This window comes from Ursus arctos, unplaced genomic scaffold (genome assembly GCF_023065955.2).
Source record: "Ursus arctos isolate Adak ecotype North America unplaced genomic scaffold, UrsArc2.0 scaffold_20, whole genome shotgun sequence".
In the NCBI taxonomy this organism is placed as follows: Eukaryota; Metazoa; Chordata; class Mammalia; order Carnivora; family Ursidae; genus Ursus; species Ursus arctos.
The window spans coordinates 10,622,702-10,649,609 of record NW_026622875.1 but is presented as its reverse complement, the minus strand read 5'-3'; the positions used below and the strand labels follow the sequence as shown (position 1 = coordinate 10,649,609).

At 35.1% G+C, this 26,908-nt stretch overlaps 2 protein-coding genes and 1 long non-coding RNA gene across 9 annotated transcripts in view; 2 read left to right on the top strand and 1 right to left on the bottom strand.

The window, feature by feature from the left end:
* The window catches only part of ARHGEF26 (Rho guanine nucleotide exchange factor 26), a 504,613-nt gene that overhangs the window by 184,183 nt on the left and 293,522 nt on the right, over window positions 1–26,908 (top strand). The gene's annotated exons all lie outside the window — the stretch shown is intronic.
* Window positions 1–26,908, top strand: part of LOC113254085 (uncharacterized) — a 68,138-nt gene that overhangs the window by 10,451 nt on the left and 30,779 nt on the right. The window contains exons 4-5 of one of the 5 annotated variants that reach the window (XR_003315643.4): window positions 4,286–4,432; window positions 4,959–16,337. The exons of 3 other annotated variants lie outside the window; for them this stretch is intronic. This is a non-coding gene — a long non-coding RNA (uncharacterized LOC113254085). Of the gene's footprint in view, window positions 1–4,285; window positions 16,338–26,908 lie in introns of those variants that run through there. One more of the 5 variants, XR_008960677.1, reaches the window with a different exon arrangement.
* The window catches only part of GPR149 (G protein-coupled receptor 149), a 55,879-nt gene continuing 31,563 nt past the window's right edge, over window positions 2,593–26,908 (bottom strand). The window contains exon 4 of the mRNA XM_026497325.4: window positions 2,593–3,794. Within this exon, the coding sequence (XP_026353110.2) occupies window positions 3,222–3,794 (573 nt within the window). The 3' untranslated portion in view covers window positions 2,593–3,221. The remainder of the gene's footprint in view (window positions 3,795–26,908) is intronic.

The following is a 26,908-nucleotide window of genomic DNA, read 5'->3' as shown; positions in this document are numbered from 1 at the left end:
CTCTAAATTTGCAGTTGGCTCAAACTCATTTCATATGTGTGTCAGTGTGTGTTTTGTTTTTGTTCACAGTCATGATCCTAAGTACCTAGAACAATTTCTGGCATATAGTAGGCATTCATTAAATGTTATAATGAATAAATTAATGGAAGTAGTTGAATATAATAAGAAACTAAGAGAAAATCTAATGAAATCTAGTAGTAAAGAACCATGTTGACAAAAAGCTTCCAAATAATGTATAACTAAATGGTTTTTATTATATTCTGAATAATGCTGTGGTCTTCAAAATGGCTGCCTCTGCCAGTCACAACTCTTTGGAATGATACATTTTTTTATATTAACTGGGAGTCGTAGATATTATGTCTTTTCAGTTTGTAGGAGTCACCACCAGATGGTGATATTTTTATTAGATAATAAGTAGTTTTCATCTTCAGATTCATCAGTTTATGGAGAAAAGAAATCAACTATATGAAATATAGTACTTACTGCTAATAAAATATAACAGGGTAAGCTATTTAAATATAGCAGAAGATTTCTGTATGGGTATTTCCTATATCAGAAACACATTTTTACAATCATAATCACTTTAAAGAGTAAGTAGACTTTATACTGATGTAGCTTACTTACCCTTACTCTTTCTAAACAAGGATTCGGAGGAGCCATTCATGCTTAGTCATATCCCCTATAGACACGATGACAATATGGGACTCAATCCCAGGACCCTGACCTGAGCCAAAGGCAGATGCTTAACGGACTGAGCCACCCAGGCATCCCTACCTAATCCAGCAGAACTTTTAAGTGTATCCAGTGTATGGTTAATTCAACAGCTAAGGGCAGTTAAATGGGAATATCTTAGTTTTTTTTTTTCCAGTTCTCCCAGCATAGGCCCAAGTCCAGTGAAAATAAAATAGTACACAGGAGGGGAAAGGAGTATTACAGTCTTCCAGTCCAGTTCTTGTGCTCTTTAAATCTTGATTTCCATAATCTTCTCCTATGCATTAAAGAGCTGTGCCAGTTATAAAGGATTTATTTCTATTGAAATCTTTATTATTTTCTTCAGTTTTATTATGATTCTGTTTCTAATTTCCTTGCTGCCAAAAATTGTACTTTAAAGCAACAAAATCATCTTTCTCTTTCATAAAATTACACATCTAAACTTGATATATCAAAGCTTACCTTTTACAAAGCATTATTAGAATATTCAGCTTTTGCTTTTGGAACAGGCATTCAGTGCCATTAATTTATAGTATTTGATTGATCAGGCCATTTGTCATTGTGTTAAAATAGCCCTCCATAATGGGGCACCTGGGTGGCTCAGTCCGTTAAGCAGCTGGCTCTTGATTTCAGCTCGGTCATGATCTTAGGGTCCTGGGATCCAGCCCAGCTTACAGCAGAGTTGGGCTCTGAGCTCGGTGGGGAGTCTCCTTCAGGATTCTCTCTTTCTCCCTCTACCCCTCCCCCTGCTCTCTTTCTAAAATTAATAAATCTTTTAAAGAAATAAAATAGCCATCAATTTTAGGGATATAAAAATCCTATTAAATAAAATATATTTGAATTTGAATTTGTATGTTATGCATTATTTGAGGTTTGTTTTACAAACTTTACTAATGCCGTTACCTTTGCTTCCCAAGCTTAGAAGAGGAGACATTGAGAGATTAGAGATAAAGTCCTTTGAAATAATTGCTTTGAAAATGAGTTCTTGATGGCAAAAAAAAAAAAAAAAGATCTTCTGAAGATGAAACCATCTGAAAGCCCATATCAAGTTATTTAGAATTCTGATTCAGTATAATAAAATAGAAACCAAAATAAATCATTTAAAAAATAATTCACCCAGTCTGTAAGTAGTAAATAAGATATGTGAGTGAGGTGTGGTGGTGCACAAAGTCAAATACCATGTAAAATGTCAACCCAATAACTTTGGAAAATAAACATTTAAATAACACATTTAATGTATGTTTAAAGAAAAATCAGAATAAAGCATTTTGAAGTAAAATCACTTCATAATTTTTGAAATATACATTACTAATATTCTGACAAGGTGATTCCTGCATTTTTGCAATGTAACACATTTTAAAATTGGTGTTGAAATGTATACCTTACACTCATTTAATAAAATATATTGAATTTGCTTGAGATACACATGCCTTTGAGAAAAAAACTAAAAAGCACCTAAAATTAGAACAATATACAAATTTTCTGTACTTCAAGAATGGCTAAGAAAATTCGCCAAATCTGCGGCTTTAGAAACACACTTTGATTTTTTTACTGAGTGGATTTTCCTCTGCTTTACCCAGAACTTTGTTAATCTAATTGAGCATACCTCACAGAACTTAATCTGGCAGTACTTTTCCCCAATTTCCATTCAAATTAAACAATTCTAGAAATGATAATGTGTACATTTACAACCTTTTCCAATAATGTTTGAGTTATGGACTACTAATTCCACTTGTAACACACAACATTTTGTTTCAGGGGAAGTCTTGACATAATGAAAAGATGAAAGGAAAATACATTTAAGAGAGAAAGGAAGAAAAACATTTAGTAAGCGATTTGTACTTTATAGAAATGAAGGAACAACTATTTACAGACTATGGGCATGCATGTTTCAAAGTTGGAAGCTAGTTAGTTTGCCATTTTATATGAAAATATATTTCTTAGACATGGGTGTAAAGCTAAAGCAGTAACTGTAATAAGCTTGTTTTGCCAGGCACGTGTAGGAAAGTCTCTTTAAATACAACTCCGAGTTTGGCTACATTTCTTCCATTCGCAAAATATCTTCTTACCCCTTGCAATAAAGGCCAGCTTTATGTGTTGAAACATGAGCACGTGAACAATATATTCATTGAATTTATGCAATTTTTTGTTTACTCTGAGGATGACCAACAGGCAAAAACATTAGTAAAAGAGGCCGATATTTAATCTAGAAAACAGCTTTAGGAATTAGATAAGAAACAGATCTTTTAATTACCACAGTGTGTGATCTACAGGTAATACATCAAAAGCACTTAAGTGTTTACGCTAGTTCCAGCTGCTTGCCCTAGAAACAGTTAACTACTAAATCTGTAATGCTTATGTAAACCAACAAGTAGTAAAGGAAGTAAAATAACCTCAGAACAACAGTGTTAGTTTAGCAGTTTGAACTTGCAGACCCATTCTTGCCTCTAGTGTTAGTTTAGCAGTTGGAACTTGCAGACCCATTCTTGCTTTATTAGACCAAATGATCACTAGTTACCCTTGCTTTCTTCCTCTCTTTTTCTGTAAGCTTTATTTAACAACTGGATTTCCTCCTGGTAGCTATCCTTCTCTTGATGCTGCCTTTTACTGTTCTGCCTGTGTGCTTCAACAGTGTCCGGAATGGAGATGTTGATATCACCATCGGGATTACTCGCGGGTAAAAAGAGAGAGTATGAGGCTGTTTCCCCTAAATCACAAGAAACAAATCTGTTTTCTTTCCGTGAGTAGCGTAGGGATGGAGATCTGACCTGTGTGGAGGACTGGCTGATGTTGCTAATAATTGACACAGTGTCCAAGGCTTCTTCATTATCACAAATTTCAAGAACTTCCAAGTGTATTTTCACACTGGTGTCGGCAAATGTGGAGGGAGAATCTTCTGAGTTTGGTTCGTGGCCAACACTTTTGGATCGATAGACTTCTATTTTCTTAGAGGCTGGGGTTATTTTTTGTCCTTCTGCACTTACCTCATAGGTAGAAAGAGAGAGGGTTTTCCCTGTAGGCGCTTGGAGAGACACAGTCCCCTGGAATGCGCACAAGGGAATGGCAAGGGCACCACCAGTGCGCTGGGGATAAAAACAAAATTGTTACTATTGAAAACTAGTTTCTGAAATTAGGCCATTTAGAAATTCATTTTATTCATCAATATGATAGAGTTTTTTTTCTATTTCAGACCCATTTCCCTAGAAACCTTTAGCAATGGGATTTAAATTTTGCCATCAAAGCAATATAGTTCAGTTTCTCCCAAGTCAAATATAACATCTGCATGAGGACAGTCAGAAACCTTTCTTTGAAGATAAAGGACATATTCCCCTAGTTTAAGGCCAAATTTGTGTATTGATGGGGGCAGCAGTAGATGCTTCCAAAGGCAGAATGTGGGCATAAAATTGAATGCTTATTTATAATCTGGAATTGCTTTTATGGTTTTGTCACATTAAAAAGTTTGAAAGAAATGCAGACTGTGTTATCAAAATGCACTTTTTTTTCTTGTTTAGTGTGTCACAGAGAGTGATAATTGTGAAACTATGATTCAGATTAAGTATAAAGTATATTTCAGCTGCTAGGTTTGAGCATTCAGAAGAGGAACCAAATTTCCCCAGAATGCTGCTACACTGTGCCTACTTTTCCACGAAGAAATCACAGTCATTAAAGTAAATCCAATAACAGAGAACTCCCCCACATCTCTGCAAAAACTTTCTTGAAGGTTAGAACCTTTTATATTTTATTTAAAACTTCGTATGTTAAGATTTTTAAAAATCTGTACTCACCACTGATAAGTGCTTAAGAAATGAGAGAAAACAGACTAAATCTTATAATGGCCTATATTTTATATTATTGATTCACATCTTCATACTTCCAGTTGATTTGCTTTCTTTTTTGATTACATGTTAGTCTCAGAAGATACCAAACTTTTGGAGCAATGTTCTCAAAGCTTGGTCCCCAGACTAGTGTCATCAGCATTACCTGATAACTTGTAAGAAATGCGGATTTTTGAGCCCTATCCCAGACCTACTGAATTAGAAACTTTGGGGGTGGGTTCCAGCAATCTATTTTAACAAGCTGTCTAAGTGATTCTGTTGTGTTGTAAGGTTTGCAATCTCTAACTAAAGAAATGTTGTAGTCCAGAAAAAGAAGGGGAAGGAAGTTGGTTAACAGACACTTTTTATACATGTGCCAATTACCTAAAAAGCTGAGTTACTAACTGGATTGCCTTAAATGTGTCTTTACAGGGGGATTGGCATGAGGGCTCCTGGTATTTTGCCAATTTAAGATGATCAGTCTTCCTGTTTGCCTGTAACTGTGCCAGCTTTAGCACTGAAATTCTTGCATCTCAGTTCCAGAAAAACCAGGATAGCTGGTCACCCTATTTGCCTTGGGCATTTTGTATCTGGACCTATCTTTAGAATACATTTTGATTTATTTGATTTGAAAATAAAACTACATATATTTACCAGCAATCCTATTTCTGTAAGTCAGTTCCACCATCAAATATCAACACGTACTATCGTTTATTTCAGCACTGTTGTAAGTCCCTGAATAGAAATAACCTAAATGTACTGGAAAATGTACTTGAAAGAATGAAGTAAAGCTATAAGTTCTGCCTGGATAAAATAATTTCAATACATTTTGAGTGATAATAGCAAGTTGCAAAACATATGTAAAGTATGATCCAATTTTCTTCTAGAAAAACATCTACGAGAAAACAGCTCAGCAAATTATACATGTGTAGGAATAAAAGATGTATGGACAAACAGCACACATATACTAGGCACAGAAAAGATCTGAAAGGCTGCATTACAAACAATTATTTCCTCTGAAACTGGATGGGGGGAGGACTTTAACTTTTATGTTTTATATATCTAAATTGTTCGATGATGATGATGATTTTGCTTGTGGAAGTTTATTAGGTAATAGAGGAGGCAGAGAGTGCAAAATATTACTAGAAGGGCATCCAGGGAGTGGGGTAGGGTACTGAGTGTGTGTTGTCTGTGATGATAGCTCAGAGTTCAGTTTGGTAGTCAGTTTGGAGTTTGTGCTGCATTTGGGGTTTGTGAATCAACACTCTGCATTTGGGGTTTGTGATATTTTTAGGTTTGGAGTGAGGAGACAAGGTGGGTGCAGGGGACTGTCTCAAAATTTTGCCGTGATAGTTTGATTGTTTAGAATAAAAATCCCAATTGGGGTAGAGTTTATTTTCTGTTCAAATTTTTAAAGAGTAGCAGATGGCACTTTCGATAAGAAAAATAAATATTTTAAATTATCAGAAAGGAAAAGGATCATCTGATCCTCAGCAAACAAAATAAAGTGACCAGGGTCTGTAATGAGTCAGATTCTCCTCACTAATTTTACTGCAAAAACTATTAAAAATATTTGAGTCCAAAAATCTGTCAATGTATATGTTAAGTTCAAATAAAGAATCCCACTTCAGGAAAAAAAAAATTATGTAATTTGAGTTACAAACTGCAGTATAATCCACAGATTTGAAAGCCATTCAAAAAGTTGAAGAATAATTTCAAAATGAAACTAAAAGCATTAAATCTTAAGTGAAAATTAACATTAATTTTGAGGAGATAAAACAAAAAACCCTATTTTTATTGATTTAATTTATCTTCATCTTTGTACTAGGTTGACTAATGTGTCCCCTCCAAAATTTATATCCATCTGTACCTTGTGAATATGATGTTATTTGGAAATAGGGTCTTTTCAAACATAAACTAAAATGAAGTCATAATGGATATAGGTGGACCCTAATCCAGTGACTGGGGTATCCTTTTGAGAAAAGAAATTTGAACACAGACTCACATAGAGGGAAGATGGCCATGTGAAGGAGATAGCACTTAAGAGTTATTCTATTGTAAACCAAGAAAGGATGGCCCTGCTGACACCTTGACTTTGAACTTCTGTCCTCCAGAAATATGAGACAATAGATTTCTGTTGTTTTAAACTGTCTTAAGTTTGCAGTGATTTGTTACAGCAGCCCTAGGAAATTAATACAATGTTTTGTGCAAACACAGTAATGAAACATTTGCAAAGTTCTGCAGCTGTCCGTTTTCTTCTGGAGAATGGAACTGCATGGTATTTTTATCAAATCCATGTAGAATGGAATCTCCTCCAGGGAAAGGAACATTTCCCTGTGGGTCTTTATTTTCTCTACCATCTATACCAGTGCCTGACACATGGTGGGCCCTCAAAAAATACTTGTTGAATGAATAAATGTGTGGATGAATGAATGAATCTGCAACATTGACCTTGTAGATTTTTTAGATTCCATATTTTAACTTCTAAAGCAGAAAAAATAAGATCATCATTCAAAAGTATTGCTGTTTAAAATTTATTTTTTTATATTTTAACAGCCCTATATAACAAATGATAGTTACAAATGCATCAAAAGGTGATATTAGAACATATCCTTTTTATAAAAATAAAATAGACTATTACGGGACCAAATTGTATGTGAACGTTTACTGCATGATAAAAAAAAATGATAAGATTCAGAGAGCATAAAACTAGGCATTTCATACTCTCTGCTTTCTTTCCATTTAAAAGTCTATGAATTAGCATATGCTGTCAGGAATAATGGTAATCCATTATTGCTGTACTCCTGAGCGTAGGTGGCTGGGAGCTTTTTTATTTGGAAATGAAAAGCAGTCTCTAAACCTCACAGATGCTTCAGGAGGAGAGAACATGCCATGTAAACACATTAGCACAAATAATCCGCTCTGATAATTGATTCAGACTTACTGACCTTGGGCATATTGAACTTTTTATTTCTTCACTATAAGCCTCTAGGTGAATTCACGGTGAAATTATAATATAAAAGAGTTGCTCCAAATTTCTCTCCTAACAAGGTGAGGTATTGTGTTATCTGAATCACTCAACTTAAGAAAGACCTATTATAACATGTAAAATCGTAGCACTTACCAGAAACCACAGAGTTCTGATTTCTCATTTTATAAAGGGAGAATTGACAGCCAGAGAGGTCAAGCCACTTTCCCAGGGTCACGCAAGTAATAGTAGTAAGACAGGTGTCTTAATGCCCAGTTAAGTGCTCTTTTCCAATGTGCCATGTTGTCACTTTAGAATCAATCTGCTTTAGCCAGGATTAGATCATGGGTTTTCTGCCCCGGAAGCTAGAATTCTATCACTAACTCGTGAATAATCCAAGTGACTGGCAATTTTAATCTAAATTAAAATCATACAGGTGATTTTTGGGTTGTTTAGGTGACTTTAAGGCATCTAAAGGTACAAACATTGAGAAATTAAGTCAAACAGACCATCTAAGATGGTTTAGGGGAAAAGAGATAAAGACACTAAAAACAAACAAAAACAGCAGAGAGAATGGGAACTTTATGAGAAAAACAATAAACTGTAGTTTAAATAATATTTTGAAATTTTATTTAAAACTGTGTAACTGCAATTTTTTCATATATTCAACTTCTAAAATATTCCTTGTGTCATTTTGCCACCTTTATTTAAATGTTTAGTACACTAGAATAAGGAGGACACATGAATTACTCAAGGAAAAGAGAGAAGGGCAAGAAAATAAGGGCCTTGGAGGCGCCTGGGTGGCACAGCGGTTGGGTGTCTGCCTTCAGCTCAGGGCGTGATCCCGGCGTTATGGGATCGAGCCCCACATCAGGCTCCTCCGCTATGAGCCTGCTTCTTCCTCTCCCACTCCCCCTGCTTGTGTTCCCTCTCTCACTGGCTGTCTCTATCTCTGTGGAATAAATAAATAAAATCTTTAAAAAAAAAAAAAAAAAAAAAAAAAGAAAATAAGGGCCTTTATAAAGGGCAGCATGTATCATAGAAAGTGCTAGGTGTTTTAACATATGTTCCATTTAATCCTCACAGATCTTCAAACTGTCAATTAAGCTTTTTTTTTAAATGATGAAAAGTTTCACAACTGAGTAACAAATTTAGGATTGATATTTATCATAACAAATATTTACTGATTCTACTAAACACAAGCTTCTTACTATAAGTACTATAAGTTAGACTTCTTACTATAAGTACTTTATATGTATTTTCTTGATTTTCCTATCAACCTTATAAAATAGAGCCACTCATTATCCCAATTTTATAGGTAACATAATTGAGTCATGAGGATATAAGTCCGTTAATGGCATAGTCAAATCCGGATACTCAAATCCAGATGTCTCAAACCCTCTGCTCTTAGCCATTCTGCTACTTCAAGGCATAATGTTTGTGATAAAATATGAATAATACCTCATTCTCCTAATCCAGCTAGAACCCACTATGTCCTATGGGAACAAGGGAGAGGTGGGATTAATTCATTCACATTAGGAAGTGAAAGGAGTATTTAGAGAAGATACTTGAGAAAATGATTTCTAAATAGGGTCCTAAAAGATGATTTCAGTAAACATAAAGTAAGAAAAATGTATTCCAGGATGAGGGAGTTGTAAGAGCGAAGGCAAATGGAATTTGGGGGTAATGACACAGTACTAGGAAATGAGACAAGAAATAGAGGTTGGGCCCAGGGTGAAGAACACTGTACACCAGGATAAAGAGTTTTGATTATATTCCATAGGTGACGGGGAAATGTGATTTTTGTTTTCACATTTATGGAAAGGAAGGAAATTAAGATATATGGAAGTCTTCTATGTGCCGGCAGTTCACTTGGCACTTTACATGTGAGATCTAATTTAATACAATCTGTAAGGGAGGTAAAATTATTTCCATTTTACAGGTAAGCAAAGTGAGGTGTGGAGAGGTTAACCAACTTGCTTAGGTTACAAAGTTAAGTTTTGAACTGTGATCTAAATTCAGCTCAGATTCCACATGTTTTCCACTATGCCACTTAAAGTCTAAGAAGATGATGGGGGACCCTGTGAAAGATGGATTGGAGGAAGGGGACCATGGTGTCAGGGAGACCCGTTAGCAGGTTTTTAAAATCATTGTGTGCAAAAGGAAAGGGAAGCTGAGTTTCAATACTCGTAGTAGAAATGGCAAATATGGGATGGACTCTAGGGGAATTGCAGAGCAAAATTTGAGACTGGACAGGGTCATGGTAAAATAATGCTGTTGAATCACATACACCTACCGTAGAACTCAGTTGAGTCACTATTGCTATAATCCTCACCTCTCTAAGTCTCAGTTTCTCATTTATAAAATATAAAGAATAAATGAGTTAATGGATGTAAAATGATTAGCTGAGTGTTTCACACAAAGTGCTCCATAAGTATTAGCTATTAGGTATTATTAGAAGATGAGTAAGAGAGAAATCCATGATGTCTTCGAGATTTCTAGTGCTAGTATCTAGTACCAGTAAGTGAGATAAAGAGCTTAGGAGGATGTACATAAGGTAATCCTACTTTTGCGGTCTTCATCGCCAAATCAGGCAGCATATTCTTCTGCAGTATTTTATCCTAATGGCCTAAATATGCTAAATAAAAGCCAGAGATTACCAGAATGGATTAAAAACATGACAACTACATACTGTCTATGAGAAATTCATTCCAAATATAATGCTATAAGCAGGCTGAAAGTTGAAAGATGGAAAAAGATATAGCATGCAAATATCAATCAAAGGAAAGCACAACTGGCTATATGAATATCAGATAAAGTGGACTTCAGAGCAAAGAATATTACAAGAAATAGGAAGGATTATTTTAGTAATGATAAGATCAGTCTACCAAGAAGATAGAGCAATCCTGTGTATACACCAAACAACAGGGTTGCAAAATACGTAAAGCAAACTGAGAACTGAAAGGAGAGATAGTCAAGTTCACAATTACAGCTAGAGACTTCACTACCCTTCTCTTAATAATTAAAAGAACAGTTAACAGAAATTCAGCAAGGATATCGAAAAATACCATCAACTAACATGATCCAATCAACATTTATAGAAAATTTTATAGAAAGAAATATTTTTATTTATAGAAAGCTACCCAACAAGAGCAGAATACAGATTATTTCCATGGAACATATACCAAGATAGATCATATCTGGGACATAAAATAAATCTCAATAAATTTAAAAGAATTATACAGAATGTGTTCTCTAGCCACAGTGGATTCAAGATAGAAATAAATAATAGAAAGACAACAGGAAAATCTCCAAACCTCTGGAAAGTAAAGACACTTATACATAATCCATGAGTCAGAGAGAAAGTCTTAAGGGAAAAAAAAAAGTTGAACTGAATGAAAATTAAAATACAACATATCAAAATTTGTGAGATGCATCTAAAGCAGTGCTAAAAAGGAAATTTAAGGCACTAAATGCATACATTAGAAAAGAGTAATAGTCTCAAGTCAATAATGTAAGCTCCTGCCTCAGTAATCTAGAAAAATAAGAGCAAAATAAAATCAAGCAAGAATAAGGGAAGAAATCCTCAGGATGAGAAGAGATTGATGAAATTGAAAACAAAACAATAGAGAAAAATCAGTGAAGCAAAAACTGGGGTTTTGTTTTTTAGCAGATTAATAAAATTGCCAAATCTCTAGCAACAGTGACAAGAAAGAAAGAAGACACAAATTACCAATATTGGGAATGAAATAGGACATTGCCACAGTCCACACAGAAGATAAGAGAATACTGCAAACAACTTTACACATTTAAATTTGACAACTTAGAAGAAATAGACCAATTCCTTATAAAACACAAACTATAACAATGCACCCAATATGAAATAAATAATTTGAATAACCCTATAACTTTTAGGGTAATTGAACTCATAATTCATAATTTTAAAACTCTCAAGAAGAAATCACCAAGCCCTTGTGGTTTCACTGGAGAAATCTGCCAAACATTTAAAGGAGAATTAATATAAATGCTGCACAATCCCTTCCTGAAAATAAAAGATGGAACACTTCTCAATTCACTTTATGAAGGTAGTTTTGCCTTGTTACTAAAACTAGACAAATGGTATGAACAAAAAGACAAAAACAAAAAACTACAGATCTATATTTATTAATATAGGTGCAAATATCCTTAATAAGTATTAGCAAATGGAATTAGCAGTCAGTTAGAAGAATTGTATTCCATGATTAAGTGGGGTTTATTCCAGAACTGCAAGGCTAATTTCAATATTCAGAAATAAGCTGGGGATGTGATCCACCATATTAATAGGGTAAGAAGAAAAATCACATGATTATATCAATTGATAGAGAAAAACAGCTTGACAGAATTCAACATCAATTCATGACAAAAGTAGCAATAGAGAGTAGATTTCTCACTTTGATAAAAAGCATCTATAAAAACCCTCCAACTAACATTATACTTAATGGTGAGTGACTGCTTTCCCTTAAGACCAGGAACAAGGTTAGGATGTCAGTTCTTACCACTCCTATTCAACATACTGCTGGAACTTCTAGCCAGTGCAATAGTCAAGAAAAGGAAATCAAAGGTAGATCAGAAAGAAAGAAAGAAAACTGCAGATGACATGATCGACCTATTTAGAAATTTTCAAAGAATACAAAAATGCCTAGAACTAACAAGTGAACTAATCAAGTTACCTTCAAGTTGAACGTTGTATTTCTAAATAGTAACAATGAACATATGGACATCAAAATAAAAATACATTACCATTTACAATTGCTCAGAAAAGTGAAATAGGTGTTAGTCTAACAAGACCTGTATAGGATTTATAAGCTGTAATCTACATGAAGGAAACCAAAGATCTAAATAAATGGAGAGACATATTGTGTACATGGACTAGAAGACTCAACATAGTAAAGATGTCAGTTCTTTCTAAATTGATATGTAGGTTTAATGTAAGTCCTATTAAAATCCCATCAAGATTTTTTTTGCAGATATAGACATGATTCAAAAATTTGTATGAAAAGGCAAATGAACTAGAATAATAAACTTATTTTGAAAAACATGAATATGGGGGAGTAATCAGTCTACCTAACTTCAGTAAAGCTATGATAATCAAGACTATGCTGTTGGTGGAGCGATAAATGACAGAATCCAGAATAGAAGACCCACACAAATACGCCCACTGCTTTTAGACAAATGTGCGAAAGCAATTCAATAGAGGAAAGATAGCCTTTTCAACAAATGGTGTTGGAGCAATTGGACATCCATAGGCAAACAAAAAACCTAGAACTAAGTTTCATGTTTTATTCAAAAATTACCGCAAAATGGATCACAGTCTTAAATGTAAAACTGTAAAACTTTTATTAAAAACATAGGAGAATCTTTGAGATCTAAGGCTAAGCAAAGAGTTCTTAGACTTGATAGCAAAAGCATGATCCATAAAAGGAAAGTTGATAAATTAGACTTCAGCAAAGTTAAAAACTTCTGTGCAAATGCAGATTCAGATTCAGTAGGTCTGTGGTCTGAGATTCTGCACTTAGATGATGCTGAGGCTGCTGGTCCATGGACTACACTTTTTGAGGAGCAAAGGACATACAGGCTGTAACCCTCCTTACAATAAAACAAGACGAAATCAGAGAGCGAGACAAACCATAAGAGACTCTTAATCATAGGAAACAAACTGAGAGTTGCTGGAGGTGAGGGGGATGGAGGGATGGGGTAACTGGGTGATGGACATTAAGGATGGCATGTGATGTAAGGAGCACGGGATATTATATAAGACTGATGAATCACTGACCTCTACTTCTGAAATCAATAATACATTATATGCTAATTAATTGAATTTAAGTGAAAATAAATTTTAAAAAATACATATATATAGAAGGCTCCTTACGATTCTAAAACTACATGATTTCATGAGTAAATAGATTTTGTTATTTTATCATGTTAGCAATTTAAAGAAATAGAGGAGAGAATTCAATTTCAGTTAAAGGAATAACAGAAACCCCCCCAAAAGCCAACTTTATAGATGAACAGTATGAAAAACCAAATTTTATCTTTTTGAATACCTTTAATATATTTTAATGCCTCATTCAAATGGCACTTATTTCAATTGGTGAAACATTCTAATGAAAAATGATCAAGTTTCAGCATCAATCTTCATTTTACATTAATCTTATTACCATAATGTAAGGTTCTGAAATGAATATATCATTGCATTTAAATTATTTTATTTTTTATTTATGGAAATTGGCATTCTCATATTTTCAATTCATACTTTTTGACTTTATCTGATCCCATGAGCACAACCGTCACAGGCTACAAGAAATCCTGTGAGAATTTTGAATTTAAATGTGTTGTTGCTCTTGGGATTAGTGGAGATAGGTTTTTCTATTCCCTGGTCTAATAGAAACTAAAATCTCTTATCTCTGCTGATGACATTTCAACTCAGATGTGGTATGTCCAAATTTATTTTCATGTGGTTCCAATTCTTCCTGTTTGTCTAACAAAATAAAGAATAAACTGTAGCTTGAAAGGAAGCACACATTGATTCTATTTAGAAAAGAAATAAAATTCTATCAGGAATAAATGAATCCTAAGAAATAAAATGGTTTTTCTTAATAATATGCATTCATTCGGTTGGGGGCTATGTCAGTTAGAAATATCCTACTAAAAATGGTTGCATGAAAAAATTTTCTTATACCTCATTGACCAGAATTAGGTCAGGAAAGAAGATACATATTTTCATTTTTAAGACAGTTTCAAAGGCTAAATACAGTGTTTTTGGTAAGATGACTCTAGAAAATGTGTAAAATCCATGTTGATGGCATTCATAAAAGTATAGAAGACAAAAATGTTTTTATCAGACAACATAATATAGTAAAAAGATCAAACAACAAACAAAAAAATCTGTGCAGACATAGATTAGAGTATCCTGGGACAGGGACTGGTGATAGAATGTGGGTAAATGGGCACGTGAGATCTAACTGATGTGATGAAAATTTTCTAAAATGATTTATGGTGATTGCACAACTTGGTAAATTTACTAGAGATCATTCAATTGTATACCTGAAATGGGAGAATTATATGATGTGTAAAATATCCCTCAATAAAGTTTTTTTTTAAAGAGTATCTGACTGATATTCAGGACACCCTGAAATACAGTGCTTGTTCTGCCACTAAATAAATAGTTGTGTGACCCTAGACAAGTAGTGTACTCACTATAAGCCTTTATTTCATTATCTATATAAAGGGGTAGTTGGGCAGATGAACACTAAAGTATCTCTTGTCTCTTTACATTTCAATACTCTGTGACTCTATTTTGGCAAAGTTAGCCTCAAAGAAAGCACTTTTGTTCTTTGAAAAATATCTAGTTGGAATGCTCTTCTGAAAGAAATTAAGATCACAAAATTTACTGTAAAAATTTGCCGAAAGAAATTATACATCCAAGACCCTTAAAAGACCCCCTTTTTAAAAATCAATAAAGCACTGTTGCTGATAGAACATTTCTTTCTTTCAGAATATATGAAATTTAAGCTACAATGCACTCTGTACAATAAAAATGTCTGTTGTAGGAAGATAAAATAACAAGAAAGAAAGTGGAGCAGTTTATAAACCAATGTTTAGAAAGAAACCTGTAAGGCGGGTTTAACAATGCTTATATAGTTCTGATTTAAATCTCCAATCATAGGAAACATTTATTGAACACTAGATATAGGTAAGAGACCACATAGAATTTTGCATATGTGAGTGTGTGTGTATTTATGTATGTGTGTGTGTATTTATGTGTGTGTGTGTGTATGGGTTTGTGTATGTGTGTATATGTGTGCGTATAATAACTTGTAGTTTTTTCTGATGATAAAAATTATACATTATATCTTAATTTTTGCAACTGAAATTATATCTGAAGAATATGCACCAGTCCCTAGGTTACCACAAATTAAGAATGACTTCCATGTGACTATAATTTTAAGAATTTTAATCCTTTTGAAAAAAGAGTCATTCAACTCTATATAGCCTGTATGGATATTAGGAGTTATCAAAATTAAAGGGATTTTCTTCTAATTTTTGCAATATTTTTTTTTTGCAAAATAAGGGCAAAATTCTATAGAAAGTTATTATACTTCTTACCTGGAAGATCATTTGGTAAGGCTAAAATTTATACCTTAAAAAAAGACAGTACATGCCATTAGATTCTGTGGTTTGTGCTCTGTGAGTGTAGGTAAGCTGAGAATTACATTCTCCAAAATCTCCTTCCTTATATGCTTCCAGGTTAGAATTGGCCAAGATAGGAACTTGCTCAGTATTTGGAAGGTAGAAACAAGGCAGTGGCCATAGCAATCTGGAGCTCTTTTCACAGGCAGATACAGAGACGGGCAGAAGAGGTGCTTGGCAGGTGCCAGCTTGTCATTTCCCTTTCCTGCTCCACATCTAGCTTTTCTTCCTGACTACTGGCATTGTTGACCAACAGAGGCCACAGATTCACCCCCAGGTGCTTGGTTGTGAACTCACTGAGGTCATGGTTTATTTATAGGCAGTAGTTTTTCATAGACCTCTACGCAGATTTCCCCCTTCATGTTTCTACGTTGGTGGCTAAGATATACTTGGCCTCTCAAATTATGACTGACTGGTTACTCCATCTCGGACTTTCCAGCTTCTCTTCCAGACCTTTACTTCCCTAGCTTTTCCCACAACTCTAAATAAGTCTCTTACTCCATAACACTCATAGCTCTTCTGCTCCCCTGACTAAATCCTGACTGAAGCAAAGTCCTATTCAAAGGAAGAGAAATCTCAAGCTTCATAGTAAAAAACAAACAAACAAAAAAAAACAGTGATTTTTAATTAATTCAAAAATCCAAATGTACTTATGGTTAAAGGTGGTAGAATGCATGTAGTCCAATCACAGAATCTCATCTAACAATTAAATGAAGAAAAAAAGAATAGCCACAGATTCAAGCAGCAACTGAATAAAAGACTCAGCCTCAGGTGTAATCTTCTGAAGGTAGTGATCACAAAAAGAGACAAATGATGATCTACTTCTATAAGCAGCTGTCCAGGAAGAAGATGACTTGAAAATATCCTGAGAATTCTGGCTATAGATTCCATTTTGACAAGAGGTGGTTTGAAGCAGAGATTCTCAACGTGAGGGATTCTATATAGTCAAAACATTTTTCATTGTAATACTAATACTAAAGCTTTGTTTGACATTTTCATTGTTTTGACATGTTCACTGATGGTGCAAAAGCAATGATGGGTAAAATTGCTGGCACTTTAACATGAATCAAGGCAGTGGCATCAAATTCAGTAGACATTGTATGTTTGCTCACTGTATGTGTGTGTGCATACACAGACACACACACACAGTCCAGTGTTATTTAATGTCCCTGGCAAAGGTTAGTATTATTATCCTGACTTTATAGATGAGTTGACTGAAGTGCAGAGATGTTCAGTACTTTTTTCTTTTTTAAAAATATTTATTTATTTTAGAGCAAGAGCGCCTGTATGCGTGTGCAGCAAGGGTGGGACAGAGGGAGAGGGAGAAAGAGAATCTTGAGCAGACTCCATGCATGACGGAGCCCAACTTGGGGCTTGATCTCACAACCCTGAGATCATGACCTGAGCCAAAATCAAGAGTTGGACACTCAACCAACTGAGACACTCAGGTGCCCCTCAGTACTTTTTTCAATGTCAAACAGATACTAAATGGTAGAAATGAGATTCTAATCTGGCCAGTGAGGCTCTAGAAAAAAATTACAGAATCCATTCATTCACTGTATTCTTTATTGAGTACCTAATATGAACCAGACACTATTCCAGGGACTGGGGATATAAAATGACCTTCCTTCCTTCCTTCCTTCCTTCCTTCCTTCCTTCCTTCCTTCCTTCCATCCTTCCATCCTTCCATCCTTCCTTCCTTCCTTCCTTCCTTCCTTCCTTCCTTCCTTCCTTCCGTCTGTCCATCCATCCATTCATCCATCCATCCATCCATCATACTTCTCTCTGTATATGTGCCTAGAGAGCTATGGTTCTTTCTGGGTAGTATGATTATAGGTTAATTGCTTCTCTCTTCTTTTCTGTACTTCCTTGAATTTGAAAAATAGTGAGCATGTTATTTTTATAAAAACAATAAAGGCATTATTCTTAAGATGAAACCTGCTGCAACTCATTGCTCTTTTGAAGAAATACAAAGTAAAATTTCAAATCTTAAACTCAAAGGAGTATAAAAAGACCACTCTATTCTTTCTTCTCACACTTAAATTTTCTTTCTTCTCAGTACTTACAAAGGAATAGAACATGACATGTGGAAATTGTTTTCTAAGACTGATTTAGAAGGCAAGGTCTCCAAAATCTTCCCATCCCACACAGCAAATACTAAAGCAATTCTTTTTAAAAACATTACAAAGGTTCTTTAGAAAAAATTAACTAAAAATCTTAGTGATATCATTGGATCTCCTAAAAGGAGAATGTTAATGATGCATTTATGCATGGAACATCACCCATATGCACACTCTGGAAATTAACCTCTTGCCTTCAGAGGAAATAAGTCTGGTGAAAGTAAAAATAGCATATCTGGCTAGTCTTTCTTGTTCCTGGGGAGAGGGTAATATACACATATATAGCAATACCAGGAATAGGTAAAAGTCCTTGTCTTAATAAGATTGACATGTTTGTAACATGCAAGATAGTGTTTTTTAATTGATGGAATTACTAAGATATTTACATTTAATTTTTTCTGGATTTTGGTTTTAATTCACATTAGTTATTAATGTAGTGGATGAGACAAACATATGCACAAATACCTGTTTTAACTTCACAGGATGAAAACTGATGATGCTCCAGTCTTTTTTGGCGGGGGGGCAGTGAATAGTGTTTTTCTTCCTCCTCCCCGTCTATCAGGAATTACTAATGTTTCAGAATAAGTTGGCTGTTGTAATGTGGCAGTTCTAGGAATCTGCAATAGGCCATCCAGGTTCTTAGATCCAATGATTCTTTATATCATAAAAGTGTTTGAAAAAACTTAAATCCTGGATTGAGACTATTTGGACTTCAGTGAATCAGGCTAACAACCTGGCTTGTTCAGTTCTTTAGACCAGCTGTTCTCAAATGCCACTCAGAGATTGGTGCTGAACTGACCACATAAGAATCATCAGCAGAACTTTTTAGAAATACAGATTTTTAGCCTCTCTGTGGGAGGTTCTAATTCAGTACGTTTAGAACTGGAACCAAGAACTTATATTTGTAAAGGATTCTCCAGATGATGCTTATATGTAATCAGGTTTGGGAACCATTGACTTAGGAAGATACTAGAAAATGAATATAGAGCTGTGATGTCACACAGAGTAAATAATTTCCTGGTTAATTTACAGACATTAAGAAAAGGACATTAAGAAATATCTTGTTACATGTATATCTTCTCTGATTTCCCAATTATAACTAAAAAATCAAATGGGAATTTGTACGAAGTGGAACACTTGAAGACTACATCAAAAAAAATTTTTTTAAAGATTTTATTTATTTATTCGACAGAGATAGAGACAGCCAGCGAGAGAGGGAACACAAGCAGGGGGAGTGGGAGAGGAAGAAGCAGGCTCATAGCAGAAGAGCCTGATGTGGGGCTCGATCCCAGATCGCCGGGATCATGCCCTGAGCCAAAGGCAGACGCTTAACCGCTGTGCCACCCAGGCGCCCCATGCCACCCAGGCGCCCCTATTTCAAAATATTAAAACAGGAGACAGGAAGACACAAATTCATCATGAAGCTACAATTCCAGAGCCACTCACAAGCATGGGCTAACCTGAGTGCTGATTATTGTTGGAAGCTGTAGTGTTTTGGAAGGTTGAGGAAGCCAAGCTGCAATCAGAAGGCATTTCTAGGTAAGTGTATCTGGGAAGTGGCCTAAAGAGATCTCAGAAGAAAGACACCTCAATCTCCAAGGCACCAGTACATTTGCTGTGATTTCTTTTCTTGTTCTAAATAAATATTCATTTTTATACCTAATTTTATATTCATGATTTGTATATTTAAAAAAAAAGATGTGTCCTCCAAAAGATATAATATCCAAGTCCCACATAACCTGTATGAATGCCTGTCTCAAGGGTCAGTCAGTATTAAGAAATCACAGCAGGAGGGCGCCTGGGTGGCGCAGTCGTTAAGTGTCTGCCTTCGGCTCAGGTTGTGATCCCAGCGTTATGGGATTGAGCCCCACATCAGGCTCTTCCTCTGGGAGCCTGCTTCTTCCTCTCCCACTCCCCCTGCTTGTGTTCCCTCTCTCGCTGGCTGTCTCCGTCAAATAAATAAATAAAACCTTAAAAAAAAAAAAAGGAATCACAGCAGGAATATCAGGCTTATTTAGAGACATGCCACTAGAGAAGCATTAGACATGAGATCACTTAATAATACACAGTACTAGATAATCTTTGAAGAATACTTTAAGAGGGACTTGAACAGAGGGTGCAAAGGTCTGGTGGGGAAAAAAGCATTGCATCATTGAGGAAGTGAAATTATTAATACCTAGAAAACTGGAGCAAAAATTTCAAGAGGAGGTTGAGAAGAAATGAAGCCACAGGAACCAATCACTTAGGCTACATTAAGGATTTTCAACCCTGATTTGAATGAAAAAGGAGCCACCAAAGTGTTCTAAACAGGGGTCTGATAGGATGAAAATTACATTTTTGCAAATTTATCCTAAACTATAATCAGTAAAATAGATTGGAAGGGCTCAAACCCAGAGGCAGGAGGACCAGTAAAGAGGCCATTGAGAGAGAATGGTGATTTAAATTGGGAAACACAGTGGCTGTGGTGAGACATGGAAATAGCAAGACATATTTAGGATATAGGATTTGGTGACTGACTTGATATGAGTTGTGACAGAAAAAGAGAGTCAAGTATGTTGACCAAGTATCTGACTTGGGCAAGTGGATGAGTGACGGTGTTATTCCAGAGAGAGAGAACACAGAAGAGAAAGGAAGTTTGGAGCAATGGGATTGGGGGATCAGGAGATCAGGAGTTCGGTGTTAGAAAGCTAAAATTGAGGTGCCTGTGGTATGTCCAACTAGAGAAATTCAGCAGGAGGTTGGATATTGGGCTCAGAAGAGATTTGACGTGGAATATGTATTTGAGTATATGTTTGGGTATATATTTGAGATGAAATTGAATCAGGAGAGTGTATGAAATGAGAAGAGGATCCTGAGGAACATGAACATTTGAGGAATGGGCAGAGATAGGGGAGATCATAAAGGAGTCCAGGGAGTAAGCCAAACTGGTAGGAGAATAATCAGAAATGTAAAATGTAATGGAAACCAAGGAAAGAGTAGAAGGAGATACAACAGTGTCAGATGTTACTGAGATGTCAGGTAGGCTAAGGACTGAAAAGTTCATTGATGCCTGGACAGGTAGGGAATACAAGATGGAGAATCAAGCCATCACAAATGGAGTCAATGCGAAGATGCCCTCTCCTCTCAGGGCCCAATACAAGAACAGTAGCTGATGAAAGCCACAGTGAAGAGCCCCTGGGAAATTTTAAAAGAAGCCCATGAGCTTTCAACACTGATTGCCAAATGCTTTGATCGAATAGCTGGGTTTTATCTGACAGTTGTAGTTTGAAAAAAGCCTTTCTTGCCATGCATGTTTATTTTTGTCAGAAGTGAATGTTGTTGTTGTTGCTATTCAAGGAAATATTTAGGAATAGATATGATGAGAACAAGAGGTACAGTTCATCCTGCCTTCCACTTTCTTGTATACCAAAGGCCTAAAGAGAACATACATAGCTTGGTTCCACAATTCTGTATCCTTTCCTGCTTCCCTCAGGACTCCTTTTTTCAGGCCTCTATACTTTAACTCTTCTGCACCAGTAGAATGTGTGGGATTTTAAGTAACAATGATATGCCATGAAAAGAGGTAGATGTCTATTCATTGCTACATTCTCAGTGCCTAAGACAATGCCTGGCACTTAGTAGGCCCTAAATAAATATTTATCAAATCAATGAGTGAAAAGAAAAGGGAGGAAGCAATTTTAATATTTATGTCTAATAGAAGAGAGGGGGGAAAAAGAAAAAAAACCTATTACATAAATACCCTAATTAGAGTTTTTACCTGATCAGTTTTAAAAAATTATGCTTCCTCCCCCCTCCCCCCCAAAATATGAGCTCTTTGAGAGCTTGACCACATATCTAAAGTGGCTCACACAAGTCTTAACATTCTTCAGGAGTCCCCAAATGGCAAGTGTTGGTGGCAAGGACTCACCTCACAATACTCAGAAATAGAGGGGTTTTCCTGACTCAAACCAGGTCTGGTCGAATATCAAAGGAGAGGAACACAGACATGTCAAATTTGTTTGAATCAGTGTATATACCCCCCAGGGCATAATTTAATAAAAGAAACTATTCTTGGTAAATCTTAGGAAGCAGGAAAAGATTGAAAAGCAGTTGACCGTTGGTCTCTCTCTTGCTTTTGTGATACCATCATTGGAGATGCAGGTTTTAGTCCTCAGACAAACTCTCGGAATGGGCTGAGCAAACTTACTGGCACTTCCAACAACCCACCCATCTTTTCTAACAGAATGTTATTACAGAGCCACTTAATAGCCTTGTTCTTTCTGGCTAGTCTTCCAAGTCTACATGATGTGATACAGTTTGAAGATAAATAGAACTAGCTGCAGAGCTGCTTTTGATAAAGGTTTGTTTGTAGAAATTCTAATATCCTGTGCTCCTTAGGAAATATTCAATATGAAATTTTAATCCAAATGTTCACCCAAGAGTCACTTTTTAATATTGCTTGCTTCCTTTCCTTTTCCTAGTAAGGGTACACTATCTGTGTTAATATGCAATTTTACTTGTGTTAAGTAGGAAACATTACCTCAAAAAAAAAAACCTTAAATGATTTGAGAACATTGTCCTCAATAGTTCCATGCAAAAACATGACATTGTGTAAATATTGTATTTTTTCACATGACTTTCATCTTTTTCAAAGTTTTTTTCTCTCCATTGAACTCTATTCAATGCCATCATCAAAGCTCACCCCAGGACATCTTTGTCAGTATTAAATCTGTATAAATTCCTGTACAAAATACCTTTAGGCTATTTTGTCAACTTGAAACTAGGACATTATTTTCACCAGAGGACTAGATGTGCCAGAACATTAATTTTTAAAATGCTGAACAGATCTTAATCTGAAAGTTAATATGAATCAAATTATATTTGCTCATATAATGGCAGGCAGTCTAAACAAAAATTGTAGAAGATGAGCTGTGAACTTTGTATATATTCATATCTCTGATTATGGAAAGTGTAAAAACCTTCCTGTTTTTATCGTTTACTCCTTAATTCAACTTTAGTTGCTGAAAGAGGCATTGCTCACAAAACCTATAAAGGTATTCTCGTTGTTTACAAAGAAGTTGTATAGTCAGGGCTTCAGTTTTCTTAGAGACTCATTTCCTCTGCTACCAAGTTTCTAAAAATGCATCTATAGTAGCTTTGTGCTTTTATAAATCAATTCTGTCTGTTCAAATTTCTCCTCCTTATATAGATTATATAGGTCAGGATGAAGCCATGTGTAGAAAGAGATTAGTTATTGGGATAAAAATTCAAAGTTCTATCAGGAAGTAAAATAAACAGTTTAAGTGTGTGTGTGTGTGTTATTGAGATTGTGTGTGTTTTTAATACCTTTTCCCAGTTGTTTACACCAAACAAATATTATTTTGGAGAAATGGATAGCAAATTCATATAATGTGTCCACATATTTCATGGTTTGTCTTAGGGAAGCTAGAGGAAAGGAGCAGTATATTGAACAGAGCATTCCTGTTTTAAGGAGCTGTATCTAAAAATACACATTGCAACAAGGCTATTGTAATAAAAATGGAAGATAATATGCAAAACTCTCTCTTGCAGTGCTTCTGAGAAGCTCTTCGGCTCAGTGTTTAAAAGGTTGGGCTTAGAAATTATATCTTGGCTCCACCACCTTAGACCATAGGTGACCTTAGGCAATTTCTCCTTGCCTCAGTTTCCTTTAACATAATATAGGGATAATAATAATGCCTGTTTTATAGGATTATTTTGAGAATTACACTAACTAAAGCAAGAAATAAACATATATGTATTCAGAAGAGTGTATGTTTCAAGAAACATTATTGTATGCTCTAAATATTGGTAGTCCTGAATTAAAAAAAAAAAAAGACATCGAAGATAGCAATCAGTAAAATACATAGGGTAGATAGGGGTAGTAAATTGTGACACGAATTTAGAAAGTAAAAAGATCTGGGGTGCCTGGGTGTCTCAGTTGGTTAAGCGTCTGCCTTCTGCTCAGGTCATGATCCCCGGACCCTGGGGTTGAACCGCAGGGGCTCCCTGCTTAGTGGGGAACATGCTTCTGCCTCTCTCTCTGGCTGCCGCTGCCCCTGCTTGTGCTCCTCCTCTCTCTCTAGTGTTCTCTCCTTTGAAAAAAAGAAAAAAAGTAAAAAGATGTGAATTGGCAATGAAATATATTTTAAAGTAAGTGGGGAGAAAATAGGTTGGATCATTACTTAATTAATATTTGATAATACGGCCCTTGAACAAGAATAAAGTATTAAAAGAAAAGAGATTTTAGGTAAAAGATGTTTTGGTTTTAAATTTATAAAGCATATCTGTAGGCCAGTATGAGCAGTGTGCTCTGGGCTAAAACATGTTCATGCTGTGCTCTGCAGTTGTTTTTTTGTTTTTATAAACAGCTTTAGTAAGGTATAATGTAGATACTGCTAAATTCACTCACTGTAAATGTACAATGCAATGATTTCTAGTCAATTTATATAGTTGTGGAACCATTGCCATAATCCAGTTTTAGAACATTTCCGTTATCCCCCTGGAAAAAACTTTCCTCATGCCCATTTATAGTTAGTTAATACCTATGTTGGCTTCCAGCCCCTGGAAACCCTTACTCTGCTTTCTGTCTATATAGATTTAAATCTTAATGGACATTCCATATGGAATTATACAATATGTAGTCTTTTGAGTCTGGCTTCTCTCCTTTTGCTTTATGTTTCTGAAGTGTTTCCATGTGGTAGTATGTATTGGTAGTTCAGTCCTTTTTACTGCTGCATGGAGTCCCATCGTATGGGTATACCAAGTCTTTTATCCATTCTCTGCTCAGTGGACATTTGGATTACTTGTAGTTTTTGGCTATTATGAATAGTGCTGCTGTAAACATTCATGTACACGGCTTTGTATGAACATGTGTTTCATCTCTTGGGTATAATCCTAGGAGTGAAATTGCTGTGCTGTGTAATTATGTTTCACTTTTTTGGAGACCACCAAACTTTTTCCCAAAATATGCGTACAATTTTACATTCCCACTAGCAGTGTATGAATGTTGGGGTTTCTTTGTCTCTTTGTCAACATTTATGACTGTGCATCTTTTTGATTGTAGTTAGTCTACTGGGTGTGTTGTGGTGTCTCGTTATGGTTTTAACTTGTATTTCTCTAAAGATGTTGAGGATCTTTTCATGTGCTTATTAACCATTCTGTTTCTTCTTTGGTTAACTATCTATTCAAATATTATTCTCATTTAAAAAATGGGGCTTTTTTCTTCTATTATTTGTAATTATTCTTTACATATTATGGATTCAAATCCTTTATCAGATGCATCATTTGCAAATATTTTTCCCAGTCTGTGGCTTATTTATTAATTTCCTTAATGGTATCTTTTGAAACATAAAAGTTATTTACTTACCCACTTTTATAAATTAAAGTTATTTATTTATTTTCTTTGATGTTCCATTTTATCAATTCATTCTTTTATGAATTCTGTTTTGGTGTCATATCTAAGAATTCTTTGCCTAACTCAAGGTCATAAATATTTATTTCCTGTGTTTTCTTCTACAAGTTTTGTGGCTTTAGTTCTTGTATTTATACCTTTGATCTGTTTTCATTTTTATGTATGATCTCAAGTAAGGTCTAATTTCTTCTTTTATTTTTTGCATACTGATATCTAATTGTGAGCCCCTGTTTTTGAAAAGTCTGTATCCTTTACCTATTGAATTGTTTGGACTTCTTGTCAAAAATCAGTTGCCCATTAATGTAATTTTTTTCCTGGACTCTTAATTCTGTTTCATTTACCTATATGTCTATCAGTATGTCAGTACCAAACTGTCTTGAATACTGTGTCGTTATAGTAAGCTTTGAAATCAGATAGTGCAAGACCTCCAAATTGTTCTTCCTCTTGTGCTATTTATAGCATTGTTTACATTTAAAAAGTACAAGATTTAAACACAAAATCAATCCTGGTGTGTGTGTGTGTGTGTGTGTGTGTGTGTGTTTTCTGTTTAGTTTTACTAAAAACTAAATTTACTACCACAATTTCCCAGCCCCATCTACCAACAACAAGATCAACAACAAAATGGCAAAAAATAAAACACCCCTCAACCCTCTTCTATTTTTTAGAAAATAAAGATTAAACATAAATGGTAAATAACTATAAATGTTTTTGTTTAGGTATATAGTTTACATTAGTTCTTTTTTTAAAAAGATTTTATTTATTTATTTGAGAGAGAGAGAGAGAGAGAATGAGTGGTGGGGAGGGGCAGAGGGAAAGAGAAAGAAAAAAAGGGAGAGGCAGACTCCCTGATGAGCAGGAAGCCTAATGCAGGGCTGGATCCCTGGACCCAGAGATCATGACCTGAGCCAAAGGCAGATGCTTAACCGCTTATCTCACCGGCCACTCAGGTGCCCCTAGTTAGTTCTTTTTTACTAACACCTCTGATAAAGTGTGTGTGTTTTACTGTTGGTGAAACCTGTAAGCATCAAGGGTGGGCAGTTCCTAGGAAACTGAACTTTTATTCAGGCAGTCTACTTCCAGAGAGTTAACTGCATGCATTAAATTGTACTGCAGAAACCCAAGTAATTATTAATTGCAAAATTATTGTTTGGTGGAAAGATTTTTCTACTATTTGAACTGATGTCCTTTCCCCCCAAAACCCCTCTGTTGTCACAATCATTTAATGCAAATAAGGAACAAAACAAAATTAAATTAAGGAACTAGGAGAGTTGTCCTTTTTGCAAGGGAATTGCTTCTATACTATTTATTCCTATATTTATGTGATTATATTAAATTTATTATTTATGTGATTTATAGAAATAAAACATTGATATTAATTAATACAATTAATATTGATATTAATAAAACCATATATTGAAAGATATGTGTACCTCTATGTTTTTGGAGCATTATTTACAATAGCCAAGATTTGGAAGCAACCCAATTGACCATGCATAGATGAATAGATAAAATAGCTACACACACACACAATGGGATATTACTCAGCCATAAAAATGAGTGAGATCTTCCCATTTGGAACAACAGGGATAGATCTAGAGAGCATAATGCTAAGTGAAATAAGTCAGTCAGAGAAAGACAGATACCGTATGATTTC